Below are 23,348 nucleotides of genomic sequence, written 5' to 3'. Positions count from 1 at the left end.
CGACCACGTGTCCCGGTTCCAATGGTCACTTGACCTGACCGGACGCTCCAGCTTCAACTGACCGGACGCTGGACCCTCAGCGTCCGGTCGTTTCCAGTAAGCTCCCGAGCATGACCGGACGTGTCCGGTCGAATGTGATCGGACGCAGCCAGCGTCCGGTCACACTCCAGCGACTGCTACACTTCACGTCAGCGCGACCGGACGCAGCCTGCCAGCGTCCGGTGCATTCAGATCCAGCGTCCGGTCAGTTGACCAACGCCAGCATCTTCTCCATTCTCTTCACCCTTGCTCAAGTGTGCTAACCAAAAGAATTTGCATCCGGCGCAATAGAAAATAGACATTCCATTTTCCCGAAAGCGCCGAATCCCGCCGAGCTTGTGAGGCGGGATTCGGCGCTTTCGGGAAAATGGAATGTCTATTTTCTATTGCGCCGGATGTTCGGCGGGAGGGAGAGAGGGACCCAAACCCATCTCACCCCTACAAACACCACCGCCTTTGTAAATGTGCCAACACCATCAAGTGTACACCACCATGTGTATGTGTGTTAGCATTTTCACAATCATTTCCCAAAGGATGTTAGCCACTCAACTTGCCACGCCACTCGATCCTAGCGACAATGCAAAGTTAGATCACTCGAGTGGCACTAGATGACCGATATGCAAACAAGTTTGCCCCTCTTGATAGTACGGCCATCTATCCTAAACCCGGTCATAAACTTCTCTACACACCTATGACCGGTGAAATGAAATGCCCTAGGTTATACCTTTGCCTTGCGCATTCCATTCCATCTCCTCCAATGTCGATGCAACATATGCACCAACACGATCAACAATGATATGATCCACTTCATATCATCACATGATCATATTGGTTCATCGATCTTGACTCTACTTGCTCTTCACCGTTGCCATCGTCCATCGGCGCCAAGTCTTGCTCAAGCTTCACCGCCACGCGGTCCATCACTCCAAAGCCTTCGACTTGCCCTTCACGCTTGCAACCGGTCCATTAAGCCAAGTCTTGTCTTGATCTTCTCCACCTTGATCACATGACTCAATGTCATGTCTCATGTGTATTTAAGCTCCTTCATCATCACATGTGTGAGCTTTGCAACATCTCCAAGCCATTTTCACCTTCATGGCATATGTTGCTCACACACATGTACCTGTGGACTAATCACCTGTGTATCTCACATAAACACAATTAGTCCACCTAAGTTGTCACTCAATTACCAAAACCAAACAAGGACCTTTCAATCTCCCCCTTTTTGGTAATTGATGACAACTCTACAAAGATATATAAATTAAGCTCTTTTGGATTCATGTTGCTTGCCCAAGCAATTTTACCATGTCAAAATGATTTTGGACAAGTACCATAAACCCGAGATGGTAGTATTAGCTCCCCCTACATATGTGCTAGAGTATTTAATTTGAGGCTTGCACATATGCATAGATTGAAATTGTGGGAGAGTAAATACTACAAAATGATGCTAAGGTGTATAGAATAAACCTTTGAAGCGTGTACCAATCGGAGTTGTACCTTTAAGTTCATCCTTAGCACCATGGTTAGCTAGATATCACTTGATAATAAAACACTAGATACCTTGTGAGATCAACATTAAAAGCAAGGTACTAGCATTACTTGAAAAGCATACCAAGTGTCTAGCTATCATCCTATGCATGCTAGTTATCAAATCATCATCCAAGTTCTACAACTAGCATACACCACACAAGCATGCATATTGAATTTTTAAAAGCTTTATGCAATGCAAGCAAGCACATGATTATGCACATATCAAATGCAATCAATCAAAGTTCATGAGCTTGCTCCCCCTACTTATGTGCTTCTCTTGTCCAAGAATTTTGATCCTTCTCTTTTCTCCAATGTTGCTCCCTCTTTGTCCATGTCCATGTCCAACCTCCTAAGCTTTTGTATCTCATCTCTCCCATTGTACAATCTCTCCCCAAGCTTCATATCTTTGTACAACTTCTCCCCCTTTGTCATCAATTTCCATAAAAGGTGTGCTTCTTATTGATGCAAAGGTATGCACTTTGGGGTAGATGGTTGAGACTTTCATTTTTGATGGACATTACTTGATTGTTAGAATGACACTACATGTAGATACCATTTTGAACTTGTAGCTTGTATTACATGTATCTTATCATTCTATGCATGGGTCATCCATTTTATGCACTTAAGCTCTTGTAGGTGAGGGAAGAATCTTCTAGTATGGAACCACTTGTTTGATTTATCAATAAAGACCATTTCTTGAACATTTGCTATCTTCATGAGTACCACTTATAGGATATCACTTGTGAGTTGATACATATAAACTAGATATCCATTTGCATTGTTGTCTTGTGCTTGTACTCTTATCATTATCATGAGCTTCTTATGTGACTTGAACTAAATTGATTTGCTTAAGCTTTCAAGTCCGGTTTGAACCAATGACAAGCTTCTTCACACCTCTTGCAAGGGTTATCTTGCCAATATTGTACTTGTCACTTGTTTAGCAATCCAAATTAAGTCAAGTACTTGGGCTCACTAGCTCATGAACAAATTCATGTAATAACCACTAGATCAAGTAATCATTCAAACAATAGTGGTATGCCATGAATTTAAAACATTTCATTTGTAATGCATGATCCTATGAAGCATGTACTATATGCACTAACCGCATACTAGTAAGGGATGAAATGATCATGCACATTACAATAATACCTTTGCTATGTTGGAGTAGAGGATAGTCACATAGATTCCAATTCATTACTCCAATAGCAATGTGAAGTCCAATTATAAGCTTGGTGAAGACCAATAGATACCAATTTGAGTTCCATTCTTCACCCATATGAAATGAATTCCACTTATGATCAAGTGTACTTTCTTGTTGTGGTTGACTTGCTTTATCTTTTGATCTTTGCTTGCATAAGAGCATCAATTTGAGAATACCACTTGAAATATCATGACTAGCTCTCTTCTGGGTGTTGCTTGCTTTTCTTGATCAATCCTTTTGATTGCTTCAACTAAGCATCTCAAATGTTTCTCGGATCACTATTTCCATGTTAGCCTTCCAAGTACCACACTTGGTTTACCTACACATAGGCGGCAAGCCCCTACACTAGGGAGAAGTGACCTCTCTCCAAGAACCATTCTTGATACTCACTTGAAATAACTTGACTAGTTGATCCAAGTGATGGACTTAACTTGATGAGTAACCTTGATTCCTTCTTTAAGTCCTTTTCTTTCTTCTTGTTTAAGTTCTTTTCTTTCTACCAAATGATTTCCAATAGTTACTAGAACTTAACCTTCAACTTCATCTTGAGTTTGATCTTGATCTTCTAATTTGAGTACCAAAAGTGTGCAAAGTACACTCCTCAATCAAATGGCCTTGTACTCATATCTTGTCATGCTTATAGATCATTTCAAAACCAAACTTAGGTACCTCAAACACTTGTAAACATGTTTCCAACTTGAGGACCTTTCAATCAAAGTGACTCTAGATCAATCCAATACTTGTCACTTTTATGGCAGATTCTGTACTCTCCAAAGAACTAAGCATATTTCTCAAAGTACAAATCCAAATACCACGAAATTTGGTGGAGATGTTCTTTACTTAGTTATCTAGCAGCCATAAAAATTTTAGCTTCATTTGATCTCATATGGACTGCCAAATTTTAATTCTTCCACCACTGCTACATGCTGAAAACTGCTGTACTATAGCTGACAAGAACCACTCCAAAACCGAAGCATTTCTTATCCAATTTTCATGAAATTTTTACAGCATCTTATACCATAAGTCTAGAGCATGTACACCAATTTTCATGCCAATCCAATAAGATTTGATCACTCAAACATGGCTATGATCACAGCTAGCTCAGATTTTGAATATAGGACAGATTTCAAGCAATTGAGCTATACTTCATCACATATGAATCAAACTTGAAACTAACTTGTTTGAATACTTCCATAAGACATATATCCATTCAAATCACTTACTAAATGTCATCTCATGAATTTATCCAACACAAATCAATCCAATTTGATTACTAAGCAATTATCCATTCAAACATCTTATAGCAAGCAACATTGCATATTTATCTAATTCAATCAACTCATATGCACCCAAATGAAATGATCAACAAGAGATATACCTTTGGTTAGCTCATGATCATCCAATTAGCAAGCTTTCAACTCAAATATTTGCAAGCCATCAAATATATCCAATGAATTACCTACAACTTGAAATTTACACTTGTATGTTGTAGCACATTTGGACTTCATTCAATTTGTCATGGCATTGGGATAATGATCATCACTTAGCAATACTTGGCTCAACTACATGATCAACAAGATGAATATCATTTGAACCAAGCCTCCAATGCCGATGGTACCTACAATCAATCATCCACTTTTTGATGGTACCCAAACAACTTTGGGTCCTCTCAAGTTAGGAGCAACATACTTAGGCAATGCCTTAGTATGAATAGCGGGATGCTTTGCAATTACAACCAATGAGGTACCATTGCCATCCTTTCTAAGCATATCATGATTATCAATTGAAATAGGCTTAGAAATTTTACCTAGGGGACATGAATGTGCCATGTGTCCCCTTTCCCGGCATGAGTAGCACTTTCTCTTTGCTTGAGCCTTCTCTTCTTTGCTCATGTGGTGCTTCTCATTGCCTTGCCTCTCATGGATTGCTTGAGCCTTCTTCTCAAGCTTGTTAGGACACTTAGAGGCAAAGTGTCCCGTACTTCCACACTTGAAGCACTTGATGTGAGCATAGACTTTCTTCTCAACTTCATTCTTGCTCATCATCTTGGCATCTTGAGTTTGCATTGGATGCCTTGCCTTTCCACCCCTTCTTGTTTTCTTCTTCTTGATCATCAGATCATCACCATCATGTTGGTTGATCTTGATTTGCTCTTGGGGTGTCTTCTTTTGCTCAACTTGTGGCTTTGGTTGAGGCTTTACTTGTTGCTTCACCAATTCCTTGGTTGGGCACATTGAGGTGAGATGACCCCAAGTGCCGCACTTGAAGCACTTGACATGCTTTAGCCTCTCTTCTTCTTTCTTCAACTTGAGCTTCTCGATGTTAGGGCAACCATTTGCAAAGTGTCCCGCTTCATGACACCGGAAGCACATGGTATGAGAGAGCTTTCTTTGTTGTAGCTTCTTCATCTTTCTTTCTCTCTTCATTTCGCCCTTTGTCATCTTCTTCTTGAAGCCAAGGCCACACTTGTCACCATAGTTTCTTTGAGTTTTCAACATATGCTCAAAGGTGACTTTTGAGTTGTAGCACCTCTCTAACTTGTTGCTCAATTTCTTCACTTCATTTTTGAGCTCATTGTTCTCCTTCAAAAGGTTAGTCTCACAAGACATAGAAGTAGAACAAGCATCTATATGTGAAGAGCATGGCATATCTAATAAATCATCACAAGAGGTGGATACATGCTTCTTGACTACATCACAAGGGTTAGCAACAACATGTGATTGATCATTTGACCCATGTGATGAGCTCTCATTATTTTTAAGTTTCTTTGTAAATATTTTAATGAGAGAAGCTTGTTTTTCTAATAATTCATCATGAGATGCAAGTAGTGTCTCATGATTCAATTTAAGCTCATCAAGTGAAGATTTATATGCATCAAGTAATTTCTTATGATCTTCACAAGAGTTCTTTAGAAATGAGTTCTCATTTTCTAATTTTAATATTTTAGCTTTCTCATTTTCTAAAGACATGGTCATGCTAGCAAGTCTACTAACAAGCTCATCATATGAATCAATATGATCAACCACATCATCATTTGATACCTTGGTGTCACCTTGTGACATGAGACAATATGGTGTAGTGGATGGGCTTGTAGTAGCATCATCATGGCACGAGCATGAACCATCATCACCATCAAGTGTGCATGGGGTAGCATCTTCACTTGCAACACTTGTGGCATCATCATCAACCTTGTCAAGTGAACTTGTAGTGGATTGATCATCATCATTCTCACTTGACAATGAGGTGGAGCAATCTTCCACAATCACCAAATTGTGGTTATGCTCAACACACTCATGTGCCTCCTCCTTGGGCTCATCATCATCATCGGAGACCGTCCCATACTTCTCATTGAGATAACTCCAAATCTCATGGGCGGTCTTCATGTCCATGATCTCTCCAAATATGCAATCATGCAAAGGTCTATACATGATGTTAGTAGCATGGATGTCGAGATCTAGGCATTTCTCTTGTGCTTGAGTTAGATTATCTTCATCTAACACATGAGAAAAGCCTACATCTACCATCCACCACATTTGAGGGCAAATAAACTTAAAATTGCATATCATCCAATTTTTCCATCGTGTAAAGTGTGTGCCATCAAAAATGTGTGGACAATCAACATCTAGCCCATAAGCCGCCATCCTCTCGGGTCGGTGAAGACCACAAATGAGAGACCGGGCTCTGATACCACTTGAAAGGGTCGAGATGGCGACTAGAGGGGGGGTGAATAGTCTTTTCTAAAACTTAATCGTGTCGGCTAACCGATACAAATGCGGAATTTAAACTAACGGTCTAGCCAAGACTACACCCCACTATATATGTTTACTAGCACCTTGCAAAGATAACAATTAAGCAATAAAGGTGTCGGGCTAGCTAGAGCTCTCCTAAACAATTCTAGGAGCAAGGTTACACAAACCTATGCCACTAGTACTTTAAGTGACAAGGGAGCTCCTACACATGCTAGTAAGCAAAAGCACAAAGCTAACTAAGCTCACTAGCAATGCTCAATAACAAGGCAATCAATGCCTAATTAGAGAGCGCAAATACTTAGTTACACAAACTAAGCAATGTGACTAACAAGGTTACTAAAACCAAATTAGCCACGCAAGGGAGCTACTTCTATGCTACACAAGCAAGAAGGTAATTAGCAAGCTACACAAGCTATCTAATTACAAGAGCAACTACACAAGCTTAATATGTATAAAAGTAATTGCAAGCTTGTGTAATGGGGATGCAAACCAACGGGAAGAACACGGTTGACACGATGATTTTTCTCCCGAGGTTCACGTGTTTGCCAACACGCTAGTCCCCGTTGTGTCGACCGCTCACTTGGTGGTTCGGCGGCTAATTAGCATCACCCGCTAAGCCCGCACGTCGGGCGCCGCAAGAACCCACCCCTTGAGTGAGGGTAGCTCAATGACACGCTTTACTAGAGTTGCTCTTCGCGGCTCCCGCGGGGCGAGCACAATGCCCCTCACAAGCACTTCTCCGGAGCGCCGCACAAGCTTCTTGCGCGCTTCGACGGAGACCACCACCAAGCCGTCTAGGAGGTGGCAACCTCCAAGAGTAACAAGCACCACCGGCTTGCAACTCGATCACCTAGTGCCACTCGATGCAACCTCATGATGCAATCGCACTAGAATCGCTCACTCACACAATCGAATGATCACTATCAAGTATATGTGTGATGGAGGGCTCCCAAGCACTCACAAGCATGGACACTAAGTCCCTTGAGGTGCTCCACTCCAGCCATGGCCGAGGGCCACTTCTATTTATAGCCCCAAGGGCTAAACTAGCCGTTACCCCTTCACTGGGCAACGATCGGGACGACCGGACGCTCCGGTCATGTTGACCGGACGCTGGACCTCAGCGTCCGGTCGCCCACAGACGACCACGTGTCTCGGTTCCAATGGTCACTTGACCTGACCGGACGCTCCAGCTTCAACTGACCGGACGCTAGACCCTCAGCGTCCGGTCGTTTCCAGTAAGCTCCCGAGCATGACCGGACGTGTCCGGTCGAATGTGATCGGACGCAGCCAGCGTCCGGTCACACTCCAGCGACTGCTACACTTCACGTCAGCGCGACCGGACGCAGCCTGCCAGCGTCCGGTGCATTCAGATCCAGCGTCCGGTCAGTTGACCGACGCCAGCATCTTCTCCATTCTCTTCACCCTTGCTCAAGTGTGCTAACCACAAGAATTTGCATCCGGCGCAATAGAAAATAGACATTCCATTTTCCCGAAAGCGCCGAATCCCGCCGAGCTTGTGAGGCGGGATTCGGCGCTTTCGGGAAAATGGAATGTCTATTTTCTATTGCGCCGGATGTTCGGCGGGAGGGAGAGAGGGACCCAAACCCATCTCACCCCTACAAACACCACCGCCTTTGTAAATGTGCCAACACCATCAAGTGTACACCACCATGTGTATGTGTGTTAGCATTTTCACAATCATTTCCCAAAGGATGTTAGCCACTCAACTTGCCACGCCACTCGATCCTAGCGACAATGCAAAGTTAGATCACTCGAGTGGCACTAGATGACCGATATGCAAACAAGTTTGCCCCTCTTGATAGTACGGCCATCTATCCTAAACCCGGTCATAAACTTCTCTACACACCTATGACCGGTGAAATGAAATGCCCTAGGTTATACCTTTGCCTTGCGCATTCCATTCCATCTCCTCCAATGTCGATGCAACACATGCACCAACACGATCAACAATGATATGATCCACTTCATATCATCACATGATCATATTGGTTCATCGATCTTGACTCTACTTGCTCTTCACCGTTGCCATCGTCCATCGGCGCCAAGTCTTGCTCAAGCTTCACCGCCACGCGGTCCATCACTCCAAAGCCTTCGACTTGCCCTTCACGCTTGCAACCGGTCCATCAAGCCAAGTCTTGTCTTGATCTTCTCCACCTTAATCACATGACTCAATGTCATGTCTCATGTGTATTTAAGCTCCTTCATCATCACATGTGTGAGCTTTGCAACATCTCCAAGCCATTTTCACCTTCATGGCATATGTTGCTCACACACATGTACCTGTGGACTAATCACCTGTGTATCTCACATAAACACAATTAGTCCACCTAAGTTGTCACTCAATTACCAAAACCAAACAAGGACCTTTCAACTCGCTAAGTGTCTTGATCACCGAAACAAAATAGCTCATACTATTTATACCTTTGCCTTGAGCCTTTTGTTTTTCTCTTTCTTATTTTCAAGTTCAAGCATTTGATTATCACCATGCCATCACCATTGTCATGATCTTCCTTCATCACTTGGAGTAGTGCTACCTATCTCATAATCACTTTGATAAACTATATTAGCACTTAAGGTTTCATCAATTAACTAAAACTAAACTAGAGCTTTTAGAGAGACAATGTGGTCTTTAATTAAGCTTTTTTATTTTGTGTGATATGTAAATCACTTTGATAGAACGGACGATATAAAACCATATATGAATTTCAGACCTCATAAAAACTCTGTTCTGTGTTCTCTCTCTTAGAATTCCCGTGTTTTTCAATGTTAGCTTCAAAGACTGCTATGGAAACTTTTCTATATATTGTGTCTAACTCTAATCCTATATTTTTCCCATTTACTCCTATATCTATGTTCTAATTATATACTCCTATTTAATAAGACTACTAAGGCTTTGTTTGGTTTCTACAGACGCTCCTAAAATTTCCGTCACATCGAATGTTTAGACACATGCATGAAGTATTAAATATAGATTAATTATAAAACTAATTACACAACTTGCGACTAATTTGCGAGACGAATCTTTTAAGCCTAATTAGTCTATGTTTTGACAACGTGGTGCTACAGTAAACATGTGCTGATGATAGATTAATTAGGCTTAAAAATCATCTCACAAATTAGCCTCTATCTATGTAATTAGTTTTGTAATTAATGTATATTTAATACTCTTTATTGATATCTAAACATTCCATGTGATATAAAGTTTAGGAGCACCTATAGAACCAACACACCCCCTAACGGTGCGTTGTATGGAGGTGTGTACTGTGTGACGGTCACAAACTCATACCGAACACATACGCCATACTGGACGTGTCACCGTCCGGCACCGTGCAGACACAGAGGCCGCTGTGGTCGGCCCCCGTACCGAGACCGCGAGCGCACAGCGCCAGAAACACACGATTCGGGTACAGATACAGAGGCCGCTGGCTTAACGGCAGCCACAAAGCGAGCCGAGCCAACCCCGCGCCCGGTCCCATCGCCATTGCATTGCCCCGACGGCCCGACCCGAAGGCCTACTCGCTCGCTGCTCGCCAAACCCGGCTCCGTCCCGACTCCGTCTGCTTGGCGCCCGGCTCGCTCACTCGTCCCGCCGCCCGGACTCGCCGCCTCAGCCTGCAGCCACCGCCGCCGCCGCGGCGGCACGCCCGCGCCGCATAAAACTTCCCGTGCCTCGCCGCCGGTGCCGCAACCCCCTCGCGCTCACGCGCGCGGGCATCTCCGCCTCGATCCCATCGGAACCAGACACGACACGCCCTGCCCATCAAGCGGCGATGGACTCGGCGGCGGCGCTGAAGCCCTCGGCGCTGGACCTGCTGGCGGCACTGTTGACGGGGCGGGACCCCGAGGGCGGGGCGCACTGGGCGTCCTCTCTCGCCGAGAACCGCCCCCTCCTGCTGCTGCTCACCACCTCGCTCGCCGTGCTCGTCGGCTGCGGCGTTGCCCTGCTCGTCCGCCGCTCCTCCGCGCCCCGCGCGGCCGCGGCCGCGGCCGCAGCACAGGCGCCGCCGCGCTCGCTCGCCGCGAAGCCCAAGGACGAGTCGGACCCCGACGACGGCAGGCAGAAGGTCACCGTCTTCTTCGGCACGCAGACCGGCACCGCCGAGGGCTTCGCCAAGGTTCCTACTGAAACTCTGCTTGCTCTGTTTATGGTTCCTTCTACAGACTACAGCCAGAGCTCGGCGCTTTGCTCTTGTTTGCTCCGCTTGATAAGATCGGATTTGACGGCACTTTTGGGCGTGGATATGTAGGCACTCGCCGAAGAGGCCAAGGCGAGGTACGACAATGCCGTCTTCAAGGTGGTCGATCTGGTATGTTGCCGAGGCTTCATCCTTATGCTGCCGCTCAAAATTTCTTGCTTCTGTCAGCTCGTCTCTTACAATTCATACATGTACTCCCTTGGGGTTCAGGAAGATTACGCCGCCGAGGATGAGGAATACGAGGAGAAGCTCAAGAAGGAGAGCATCGCATTGTTCTTCCTGGCAACGTAAGAATTGGGGCTGTACGTGATTAAGTTAGTTAATCAAGCCTGGGGAAAGTATGAATTTCGTTTTCGGTGAATTGCCAACGTGTGTCTTGTTGCTGACGTTGCAGCTATGGTGATGGAGAGCCAACTGACAATGCGGCGAGGTTTTATAAATGGTTCTCAGAGGTTAGAATACAAATGTACTTTTTTGGATGCACTTGTGCATGAGTCTTTGGTACTACTTATTGATTGCATCTTTTTTTTTGGTTTGGCTGCAGGGGAATGAGAAAGGCGAGTGGTTGAATAATCTTCGGTTTGGGGTTTTTGGCCTCGGAAATAGACAGTACGAGCACTTTAACAAGGTTTGTTGGTGTGTCTACATTGATTGGATGCATGTATGAACTCTGATTTGTACTTATGCTATTCTTGTTGCCAATTCGTTATGAACTGAAGGTTGGAAAGGTGGTTGATCAACTCCTCGCGGAACAAGGTAACAAAAATCTCTGGCCACATCAATGATTCTTGCATACTACAGTATGTATGTATGTATGTCTGTGCTCCCTGAAAGTTCTGCATGTCACTCTAGTCATAGGTGGAATTTCTTTTAGAATGCATATCAAGCGTAAACGATGTCGTGGGTGACCATGTGCATTGTAAACACATTGCATTTTTATTCGTGTTGTTTTGCAATACTGCTTAATACATGCTTAAAGAGTTGAATATCTGTTTTTTTATGGCTGCCTGAGTGGAACGTTTACCCTTTGTATATAAAGGCCAAATCAACCCTTATTTTTCAAAAATCACCGACCAGCTGTTTCACAATGTAAATAATATTCTTCAGTGAGATACATTGGATCTTTTGCATTATGTATTGTGGATTACATGCCTTTTCCAGTTAACTTGTGTTCTTGAACATTCGAGGGTAATTAATTCCTGTCCTTTTAAATCTCATCTAGGTGGCAAACGTATCGTTCCTGTTGGTCTTGGAGATGATGATCAATGCATTGAGGATGACTTTAACGCATGGTATGAATCCCAATGAACTTAATTGTGGTCTCAATTTTTGAACTGAGGCGTGGATTTCATTTTTCCTGATTATTCATCTGGTTTATCTTGCGTGTAGTGCTTCTGCTTGCAGACATATCCCAACTTTTATCTCAATATATAGTAGACTATGGTCTGTTTGCTTTGACACTTGTACACTGAAGCTAACGCCTTCTGTTGGCTCCTCTGATTAAAGGAAGGAACTTCTGTGGCCAGAATTGGATAAGTTACTCCGTCAGGAAGATGATTCTTCAAGTGCACCAACTTCTTACAAAGCTGCTATTCCAGAATATAGAGTTGTGTTTGTCAAAGCAGAGGATGCCATGCACATTAACAAGTCTTTTACTCTCAGTAATGGCCATGCTGTCTATGATATTCAACATCCTTGCAGGTATGGATTTTTTTTCTCAATCTCATATGCCTAGAAATTTGCTGTGCCTGTCGTATGAGCTGATGCAGATCATGCTTTTCTTGCAGAGCAAATGTGGCTGTGAGGCGAGAGCTTCATACACCAGCTTCTGACCGATCCTGCATTCATTTAGAGTTTGATATTACTGGAACTGGCCTAAAGTAAGTATATTCGATTAATTCGACCTGGTAATTCTGAAAATAGTAGTAGACAATAGACATGCATTATTGTTAAATTGGACTTCAGATTGCTGATGAGTCCTCTTTACCTATCTAGATATGAGACAGGAGATCATGTTGGTGTCTATGCTGAAAACTGCATCGAAACTGTCGAAGAGGCAGAAAAGCTGCTAGGTTATTCACCAGATACTTTATTTTCTATTTATGCTGACCAAGAGGATGGTACCCCACTTTGTGGGGGTTCTTTGCCACCTCCTTTCCCGTCCCCTTGCACAGTGAGGACTGCGCTTACCAGATATGCAGATCTGTTGAATTCGCCTAAGAAGGTGAACTTATGTTTATTTCTTTTCATCCATTTTTTAATGACATTTTCATTCACATTAATGTTATTTCTGCAATGGCTGTTGTAGAGTGCTTTGCTGGCGCTGGCGGCTCATGCATCTGATTCCAAAGAGTCTGAGCGGCTTAGACATCTCGCATCTCCTGCTGGAAAGGTTTGTTGGTAAAATAGATTAATATAGTTTCTGATGTTGATGTTGTTGATGTTGTATTTCACAGTCTGACAGTGTCTCACATTAATTTCATTGGCAGAAGGCGTATTCACAATGGATAGTCACAAGCCAAAGAAGTCTCTTGGAAGTTATGTCAGAGTTCCCATCAGCAAAGCCCCCACTCGGTGTTTTCTTTGCAGCTATTTGTCCTCGCCTGCAGCTGAGATACTACTCAATATCTTCCTCACCGAGGTACCCATGACTCTAAATAATACCTCATTTAAAATTTCAAATTGATCGGTCAGTTAGGACTGAAATTATATTGCTACAGAATAGCACCAACAAGGATTCATGTGACATGTGCACTAGTATATGGGCCAACCCCTACTGGAAGAATTCACAAAGGAGTTTGTTCTACTTGGATGAAGGTACAATGTTGCCTACTGTTTCATATTTAGAAGCCATTTTGTTCTTCTCTTTCTTCTGAGACGAATCTTGAAATGGAGATGTACTAATTTATAACAAATATAATTACGTAAATGTATTCCGGTAAATCTAATGCTTTCAAGTTACTTGTATCACTCATCATGTCATCCAGTAAACGTTTTAGTATGCTTATCCTACTTACAGCATTCCACTCCCTTGGAAGAGAGCCAGGAATGTAGCTGGGCTCCAATTTTTGTTAGGCAATCAAACTTCAAACTGCCTGCTGATCCTACTGTGCCCATTATAATGATTGGCCCTGGGACTGGTCTGGCACCTTTCAGGGGCTTCTTACAGGTTTGTTTTTTTGGTTTTAAGTTGACATTGTTCATTGTTCTTCCAACTTTGCCCCCTTTATGATTTTTCGTGTGCATGGCTGCTATATTTTGCACTGGCAGGAACGACTAGGTTTAAAAGAGGCAGGGGTAGAACTAGGCCATGCTATCCTCTTCTTTGGGTGCAGAAATCGGAAGATGGTATGGCTTATGTTTCAACATTTTCCATCTTCATCTACAGTTAGCATGCAGAACTCCATTACTGCTTAAATCTTTCAGTTTTTCACTTATGCTTCTTACATAGAAAATACTTATCTGCTATGCGATTATTTCTCTTTCAAAGCTCCTGATGTATCAAGAAAAATTCCCAAGTTGCTGTTTATGTACAGAAATGCATTAAATAAACGATCTTACATGTTGGATGTACTTCCTAGCTTCTTTAAAATTTTACTAATTATTAGTGTTTTGTTTGTTCAGGACTTCATATATGAGGATGAGCTTAATAATTTTGTTGATAGTGGTGTCCTTTCTGAGTTGATTGTAGCCTTTTCTCGTGAGGATCCTACAAAAGAGTATGTTCAGCACAAAATGGCACAGAAGGTAAACTGGTTATCATTGCTCAATCATGTTTTGTTTAAAAAACATTATATTTCCCCTTTTTTCCACCATTCTTATGTAATCTTCCCAGGCTTCCGAGCTTTGGAGCATCATTTCTCAGGGAGGTTATATTTATGTTTGTGGTGATGCAAAAGGCATGGCCAGAGATGTCCATCGCACACTACATACCATCGTCCAGGAGCAGGTACAACAAGTTTCCCTAAGTTTGCCATCGCGTCACTGTCCCTTGTTGCTTTCTAGACTTAGTTAGTTGCGTTACCAAGGGCCAAACTGCTAAAGTAGTGGATGGCTAGACTGCTCTACCTGTTACCCAGGCTTTTGAATCCACAACCAATCATCGATCTTGCAAAGCTTGGCTGACTACTATCAGCAACATCAGAGCCTTGCCGCTTTAGGTCTACCGTGTAACTTTTCTTGCCTTTTTCGAGTAAATAAACTCTCTACAATTTTTTTGCGTCCATCTAATACAATTTTTATTGTATTCCGTATTCTGCTTGTTCACGTGTCTTTGTTGAATGTAACCTCATAAAAACGGTAGTCAAATCATGTTGTAGAAAACTGTAATTTCACGCCATTTTGGCTAGTGTCGACCCAGTTACCGACTAAAGATTATTCAGTTCAGTGTTCCTAGCCTTGTTCAGTTTAGGGTTAACTGCTGGTGCTGTTGACTAATATATGGCCTGAACATGTGCTTGCTTGACTTTTGTTGCACGATGCCTTGATAAATCTTTGCTAGTGTTTACAACAGGTACAGATCGTTATTCCGATTCACTGAATGTGTTTTGCAGGGGTCTATGGACAACTCGAAGACAGAAAGCTACGTGAAGAGCATGCAGATGGAAGGGAGATACTTGAGAGATGTTTGGTGACGTGTATATATATCAACAAAATGTGAACCCCGTGCGTACTGCGAGCTTCCCCGCAAATACAAAAGAGCGTGCTCAGCAGCAAGCTAGCGAAGCACCTAAATCAACATCAGAAGAAAAAAAATCAGAGGCTCCGGCTGGGATCTGATTAGTAGGAAATTTGCATGATCTGTTCTATGGGATACTAGCGATATGGTTCTTTTTTTATTATTATAAGAAACAGAAGTTTTTCCCCGCTTTATTTCAAAGTGAGGCACAGCCAGTCACCGCTGCTGCCAGCAGCGATGCTTATGTATAGGACTCTGCAGCCTGCAGCGAGCTATTATTTGTTCTGGAAATCATTGCTGTGATTTCTGACGCTAAAGCCTATAATAAATAAAACAGCCATTGGCCAATCACCTCCACTTGTTGCCTTGAACGTCGCAGTTAACCTGTCGATCCGGACACTTTTGCTTCGAGTTCCCCCCTGCTGTCCTGCAAGACGTACCTCAAAATGAAGAGGAGAAAAAACTTGGATGTACTGTTGTTGACCCCAAGTTTTAGGTGTGGAATTTCATGGAACGAGTTCGGGTGGATACGAGAAATTGCGCGGTGCGTTATGCAAGTCTGCGATTCCTGAACGGATGACTAAACATTGACCTGGCAAACATGAAGTCTTGAGCTAATAGCTTGTTTGTTGGATACGTGATGTCTTGAGCTAATAGCTTGTTTGGATGCATATCAATCTGTCCCGTAGATAGGGCTTTGTCTGACTGCACTCATATATATTAGAGTGAAAAATTAACTAGTTTTTATTTTAATTTACTCTAAACAAGTCTTAAATTGGAATGGATCGATGTGCATCCAAACGAGTTAGGATGGATGCGCCCTCGGCCAAACTCACAGTCACAGGATCCATGCCTCTATGCAGCCTGTTCGGGAGGCCGTATCGAATTGTGGATTATTTACTGCCGGCTGGTTTGGTGTGAGAGAAAAACACTGTTCCCGGCTGGAAATTTACGATCGTTTACGAGCAAGCGAACAGGCTTGATCGTCAGGCCATGTTTAGATTGCAAAAAATTTCAACCCGATGAATAGTAGCACTTTCGTCTTATTTGATAAATATTGTCCAATCGTGGATCAACTAAGCTCAAAAGATTCATCTCATGATTTCCAACTAAACTGTGCAATTAGTTATTTTTTTTACCTACATTTAATACTCCATGCAAGCGGCTAAAAATTGATGTGATGGAGAGAGAGTGAAAAAACTTGGAATTTGGAGGTGATCTAAACAAGGCCTCAGTCTATTCGTTTCGGTTAAATTGGCTTATAAGCCATAACTGAAAGTACTGCTGACTGGTTTAGTATGAGAGAAAAATACTAATCAAGTGGTAATTATAAATCAGAGCGAATAAGCCCAAATAAACGTGCTGCCTATCTCTTGTAGCAGCGCCTGTGCCAAATTCCGAACAGGTGAACATGCCTGTACTAGTAGCTACCATGTGCCCTTGTACTAGTAGCCCGTACGGAGTAGACAGCAAGACAGATACGCGGCGGATAGGGGACGCACTGCACGCTCGCTCCGGTGTTTCGCCGACGTAAAGCCAGGGGACAAGAGGAAAGGGCAGCACTGCTCACTGCTCAGCTCAGTATCGGACACGCCAACACAGCAACGGTACTGCCCCCGATGCATGCATTGAGGCATCGCCTCTAAATTCCAAAGTTTTTTCGCTCTCTTTTCATCACATCAATTTTTAAACACATACATAGAATATTAAATATAGGTAAAAAAAATAACTAATTGCACAGTTTGGTTGTAAATCACGAGACGAATTTTTTGAGCCTAGTTAGTCCATGATCAGACAAAGTTTGTCAAATACAAACGAAACGTGCTACAATGTCCATATTGCAAAAATTTGCAATCTAAGCCCTTGTTTAGTTCGCGAAATTTGGAATTTGGGGCTACTGTAGCACCTTCGTTTTTATTTGGTAAATAGTGTCCAAACATTGACTAATTAGGCTTAAAACGTTCGTCTCGCAATTTCCCACCAAACTGTGCAATTAGTTTTTCTTTTCGTCTACATTTAATGCTCCATGCACGGGCCGCAAACATTCAATGTGGCAGATACTGTAGCAACTTTTTGAACTTTGAGGTCCAACTAAACCAGGGCTAAACAAGGCCTGAGGCTGAAAAGAATCGCACCACGCTAGTGTGAATCGAATGGACAAGCTAGTTGGCTTGTCGAGTTCCGCTCTTTCAATAATCAATTCAGCCTTTGTTTAGTTTCACCTTAACTTCCAAAAAGTTGCTACAGTACCTGTCACATCGAATGTTTACGGCCCATGCATGGAGCATTAAATGTAGACGAAAAGAAAAACTAATTACACAGTTTGATGGAAAATTGCGAGACAAACGTTTTGAGCCTAATTAGTCTATGTTTGAACACTATTTATCAAATAAAAACGAATGTGCTACAGTAGCCCCAAAATACAAATTCCTGGAACTAAACAAGGGCTCAGCAGCCTGCACGTGGCTGTATCTTCTCTGCTGCAGTGCGTCCTGCACCTGCTCCTACTCCTGTAGGGGCTTCAGAAGGATTTTGCAGGGGCAGGGCCCTGCTTGTGCTTGATTGTCTTACATTCATCCATTTTGAATCTCTTAAGAAGATCATTTGTATATTTTTCTTGAGAGATGAAAATCTCTTCTCTTATTTGCTTGACTTGAAAACCAAGAAAGAATGTAAGCTCTTCAATTATTGACATCTCAAACTCTTTTAACATCAATTCACCAAACTCTTTGCAAGAATCTTCAATTGATGATCTAAAGATGATATTATCAACATACACTTGACAAATGAAGATATGTCTATCACCCTTGGCCATAAGGCATATGTGTGTAGAGAATAATAGCGATGGTGTTGATGAAGATGATGAAGAGTCAATCACAATGGCAGCCACCTTCTCATTATCACTATCATCATCGGATGAGCAACTTGATGAATCAATATCCGTAAGCCAATCACCAACGATGTATGCCTTTCCACTTTTCTTCTTCTTGTGGAATTCTTTCTTCTTGCCATCCTTCTTCTTGTATGGCTTATTTTTCTTCTCATCTTCTTCTTCATTACTTGAGTCATCTTTCTTGCCCTTGTACTTATTATTGTACTTGTCTTTCTTAGGCTCTGTGCATTGGTGTGCTAGATGACTCAGTTCTCCATAATTATAGCAATCCATCTTCGAGATTGGCTTCCTTCTAGAGCTAGTGAAGAACTTCTTTTTCTTGTCATCAAACTTGATGCCACTCTTGTTAAGCTTCTTTAGCATCTTGGCGGTTCTTCTCACCATGAGAGCAAGACTTGCATCATCAATTTCATCATCACTTGAGCTCTCATACTCAAGCTTTGCTTTGCCCTTCTCTTGGCTAGCTTTGAATGCTAAATCCTTGTCTTTCTTCTTAGTATAGGATGAACCATCTTGTGGTATGATATGCATGTACATTTTGTGAGTATTGATCTTTCCCAAGATTTGTGTCGGTGTAGTGGTGAAAAGATCACCTTGATGAAGCACGGTCACAATATGCATATATTTATCAATGGGGAGGACACTCAAAATCTTTCTTATAACATCGGATGGTTGTATTTGAGTAAATCCAAGCCCATTGACTTCCTCTATAAGAATATTCAAGCGTGAGTATATTTCATTAGCACTCTCTTTAGGAAGCATTTCAAATGAATTTAGCTTTTTCATGACAAGATGATAGCGTTCCTCATGCTCGCTCTTTGTTCCCTCATGGAGTGCATAAATATCCAACCATAGTGCATGGACGTCTTTGTGGTTCCTCACCTAGCTGAACACATCTTTGCAAAGGCCTCCAAAGATGGTGTTTCGAGCCTTTGTATTCCATTTCTCGTAATTCACCTCATCGCCTTGTAGGTGTGTGGTATCCTGAGGTTTTGGGAAGCCTTGTGAGGCGGCTCTAAGTATCCCAACATCTAAAGCTTCTAAATACGCCTCCATGCGGATTTTCCAAAAATCCTCCTCCTCAAAGATAGGACGAGGTCCATCCCCGTGAGACATCTTTCTCTAGACGGTTAAGTCTAAATATGTGAGCATGAGGCTCCGATACCAATTAAAAGGATCAAGATGCCCAAGAGGTTACCATGACCTAACTTAATTGCCTCTGCAAAATACGCATTAGTCATAGAAATTATGTATTATCATTAATCACCGAAACCCAACTAGGGGCCTAGATGCTTTCAGCTCTTTAGTTAGCTTTTGAGAGCACATTAACTTAGTGTAGTGATATAGCCATTGTGTGGATAGAGACTATATAAACTAGAATTATGGTAGGTGGCTTATATTTTTAGTAGGCTAGTGCAACACTCGTTTCGCCTCATATTTGTCTAATCGGGTTACTAAGTGTTGTTGTAGAAATTTTTAATAGGCTATTCACCCCTCTTTAGCCATTAAAACCTTTCAGTGTCTCGTGTTGTCAGCCATGCCGCCGCGCTTGGCCGATCGAGCCACCTGGACATGGCCGATACCGGCCGCAGCGAGCCGCTGGCCCCGTGCCCTGCCTCACGCTACCGTCTTGGGTGCCGACGTGGCCACGCTGCGCTGCCGTCGCATCCGCACTACCGTCACTACTCACGTCGCGACGCTACCGCTGCCATCGCATCATTGTCGTGTCCACTCTGATCTGTTGCACCTCTGCGCTGTTGTCGATCATGTGTGTGTTGCCTCTGCCGCACACACGTGGTCGAGCCGCCGTTGCCATGCCATTTATGGCACTATGGCGCGTGGGCCACACCGGTCAGACGCACGCACATGTGGTCCATAGCGCCAGCATGTGGGCCTTCCATTCTCACCGCTTGCGTCCCACTAAGGCAAGGATGAGCTGAGCCCACCTATCGTGCCATCTCTCTCTTTCCCTCTTCTCCCTCTATTTTCCACTGTCGTTGCGTCGCGTCACGGTGAAGCTAGAGAGCGAGCTCCTCTCATCAATTCCTTATGCTCACGTCTCCGCCTTCATGTCCCATCTCCAGTCGACTCACCCTGCCTTGACTCGCATCACACCAAGCTCTAAATTTGGAGCTTTGCCCACCGCCGTGCCGTTAAGGCCCATCACCGCCCGCGCCGTGGTCAGCCTCCACCACTTCACCTCTCATCAATTCCTCTAAACCACTAGCTCACCTTGGCTCCCTCTTCGTCATGTGCACGCTAGTCGCAGCTCTAGTGTTGCCTCCTCACCACTGCCATGGCCATGCCTTTGTGGTCCGCCGTTCACCTCGCAGCGCACACGTGGCCAGCCTCGCTCAGGTCGTCTCTGGCTGAGCTGGCATCTCGGTAAGATCACCGGTGAGTTGTTGTTGCTCACCTGTTACCCCTACTGCCTTGTTGCTGCAGCTCACTTGAACATCGTTCCCATTGCCGCAAGGTGCCCGCCATCGTAGAGAGGTCCTTCTACGGCATCCTGGCTCGTGCAACCGCCGCCCATCGTCTTGTATCGAACCCTAGGTGAGCGTCGGCCTCGTAGATAGGTTATCGTGGGTCCCGTGTGGTCGACGCAAGCATTAGTGCCACCGCTCGCCGTGATGGCACGTGCGGGGGAGGCCGAGGACCTTGCCGTTGTAAAGAGGAGGAAGTTTTGAGGGTTTTGTTGCAAAGTCGATGTCTATAGAAATAGTAACATGGACTACGGGTTGTTTTGCTCATAGTAGAGGGGCATTTTTGTTAATGTGCCAGCGCGCGTGGGACTTTCTCGCCGTGGGCCGCCTCCGCGCATGGGCCTCGCCTCGCCTATGGGCCACCGCTCGCTCATGCGCACGCGTTGCGCCGCGTGGGCCGCGTTGGGCTGAATTGAGTTTATCTTTTTCGTGGAGAATAGAAATAGCTTTTCATTTTAATTCTGAGCTAAACTTTGATAAATCATATAAAATCATATATGTATCCAAAAATTGTGAAACTAATTTTGTTAAGTTCCTAAAATTGTGCTCTATCTGTTAGTGTATTTAGTTCATATATATACTTATCGATTCCAGGAGCTATTAAATTATTTGAGAGTGCTTAATATTATTATGTTAAATATTGTAGGAATTTTTGTGGCAAAATGATGATAACTTTAGCTTTGAAAATTTTATAGTAGCTTCATGGTATTATTATGTGCTCATTGTAATTTTTGTAGCTTTAGAATAGACTTAACATAAGGGTAGTTAAATGCTCTTTGTTTCAAATATCCATTAAATCATTAGTAGAAATAGAGATATATCCTTTGTTTGTAAAGCTAGGTGTTTGTTAGTTGAACCCAACACTCTACTTGATGAAGATGATAGTTAGCTTAGTATCTTAGTCATTAGAGCTAGCTTAGTAGTTTACCATGTGTATTCTTATTTTAAGAGTTGCTGTTGTTAAAATGCTAAGTGTTGCATCATCATCGCATGCATGTAGAGAACGAGTTGGCGGAGATCATGACCATCTAAGATCACAAGTTTGAGGAGGTGATCGAGGAGTATGAGGAGGAGATCCTAGTGCAGGAGGAGGTTCCAGAGCCACCACCGACTGACTGAGCTGACACCCCGCCTGCCTAAGGCAAGTCTCGGTGCATAACTCTTATTTTAAATAATCACTGTATATATATATATGTGATGTGCATTTATGTTATAGGCTTATTGTTGAAACTACATGCATAGATATACCTACCTATGAGTCCTACTAGCTTAAGCCATGTAGCTGCTATACTTTGTTTTCTTGTAGCGTGAGTAACCTGTCGTTACTCGCAATAGCCAATAGGTGATTATTAATATTACTCTCATGATAAAATGGTGAAAGAAAATAGAGACCGGACAGGGATATGATACGGGTATTGGTGGGTGTAAGATATTGTGTCCCGCGGCAAATGGGACATAGCTTGGTTATACTATTTTCTCTGTCCGTGTCGGTTAAGGACCGACCGTTCCATTGGATTCTAGTCAGGTCACAGACCTATTATCCTGAGCACATACTTGCTTATGGGAGTGGGAAGGCTCGTTGTTCTCTTGTCGTGGGTTCTAGCTCTTTCCGGACTGACTGATTAGAGGCAGAGATTGTGGAGGTCTAAGCACCACATTAAGTCTAGGACTCAGGTGTGGGGGCTTGGAGTCTAAGTTTGGATGGGGACCTAGACCCCTTGATAGGAGAGTGGTGGGTTGGTCCTGCTTGTGCCTAAGGTACAAGCGGGGCGTGTGTTCTGGGGTACCCAGTTGGGCTACATTGATTCGCGAATCACCGTATAATACGGTACGACTTGTCTATGATCTAGCACCGTAGTAAGAACTGAAAGATGAAAGATAGTGAAATAGATCTAATTGCTCAACTCTTGCTTGAAAGTAGAACATGTGCTTACATAGAATGGTTAGCTAATGCACTAATCATGACTACTAATAAAATATACATAAGGATTCACTACTAGTAATGCTTTTTGCAAAAAGAAAACCCAACAAATCATAAAGCCTATCATATCCTTTGGAGTCGGGAAAGTATTTCCACTAGTCGAGTAAGTCTTGCGAGTACATTGTGTACTCAGGGTTTATTTATCCCTGTTGCAGGTACAGCTTGAGGAATGGTTATTGTGTGGAGAATTCTTCTGGTGGGCACAGACGAATCCTTGTATCTTATCGTTAGATGTTTAATTTAATTTTGCTGTTAAATTCTACACTCTAAACTTGGTATGGTAATAATGTATTTCTAAGAACTCTTGTTGTATGAAATAGACTAAATATTGTAAACTCGTTCTCATTATTGGATCCTGGAGGAAAAACGTGGATTGTTCGAGTTCTCCCTTCGGGTGTGCTCGATGAAACCGTCTGATGTAGCCAGCTTTCGGGGGTGCTTAGTGTCTGGTGGAAGACGGGCGCCTCTGGAAGCGTGCTATTTCGAGCAGTTCTGCCACAAAATATTTATTTTCAACACAAGTATTTGGTTGCAGAACAAAAGCATCATGCTCATTCACTAGTTGTGGCATAGG

The 23,348-nt window shown here is 43.2% G+C and overlaps 1 protein-coding gene across 1 annotated transcript; it reads left to right on the top strand.

Moving 5' to 3' along the window:
- The first annotated feature begins 10,011 nt into the window (after window positions 1–10,011).
- Window positions 10,012–15,765, top strand: LOC136542274 (NADPH--cytochrome P450 reductase 3). Its single transcript, XM_066534625.1, has 18 exons — window positions 10,012–10,655; window positions 10,788–10,847; window positions 10,947–11,023; window positions 11,131–11,188; window positions 11,281–11,364; window positions 11,456–11,492; window positions 11,959–12,028; window positions 12,243–12,437; window positions 12,524–12,616; window positions 12,732–12,960; window positions 13,045–13,128; window positions 13,226–13,377; window positions 13,457–13,553; window positions 13,756–13,905; window positions 14,007–14,084; window positions 14,361–14,483; window positions 14,572–14,685; window positions 15,290–15,765. Exons 1-18 carry the CDS (start codon window positions 10,311–10,313, stop codon window positions 15,368–15,370), a joined length of 2,127 nt encoding a protein of 708 aa, XP_066390722.1. The 5' UTR covers window positions 10,012–10,310; the 3' UTR covers window positions 15,371–15,765.
- Window positions 15,766–23,348: the final 7,583 nt, after the last annotated feature.

This window comes from Miscanthus floridulus, chromosome 3 (assembly GCF_019320115.1).
Source record: "Miscanthus floridulus cultivar M001 chromosome 3, ASM1932011v1, whole genome shotgun sequence".
NCBI classification, from domain to species: domain Eukaryota; kingdom Viridiplantae; phylum Streptophyta; class Magnoliopsida; order Poales; family Poaceae; genus Miscanthus; species Miscanthus floridulus.
This window is presented reverse-complemented; position numbering and strand designations above follow the sequence as displayed.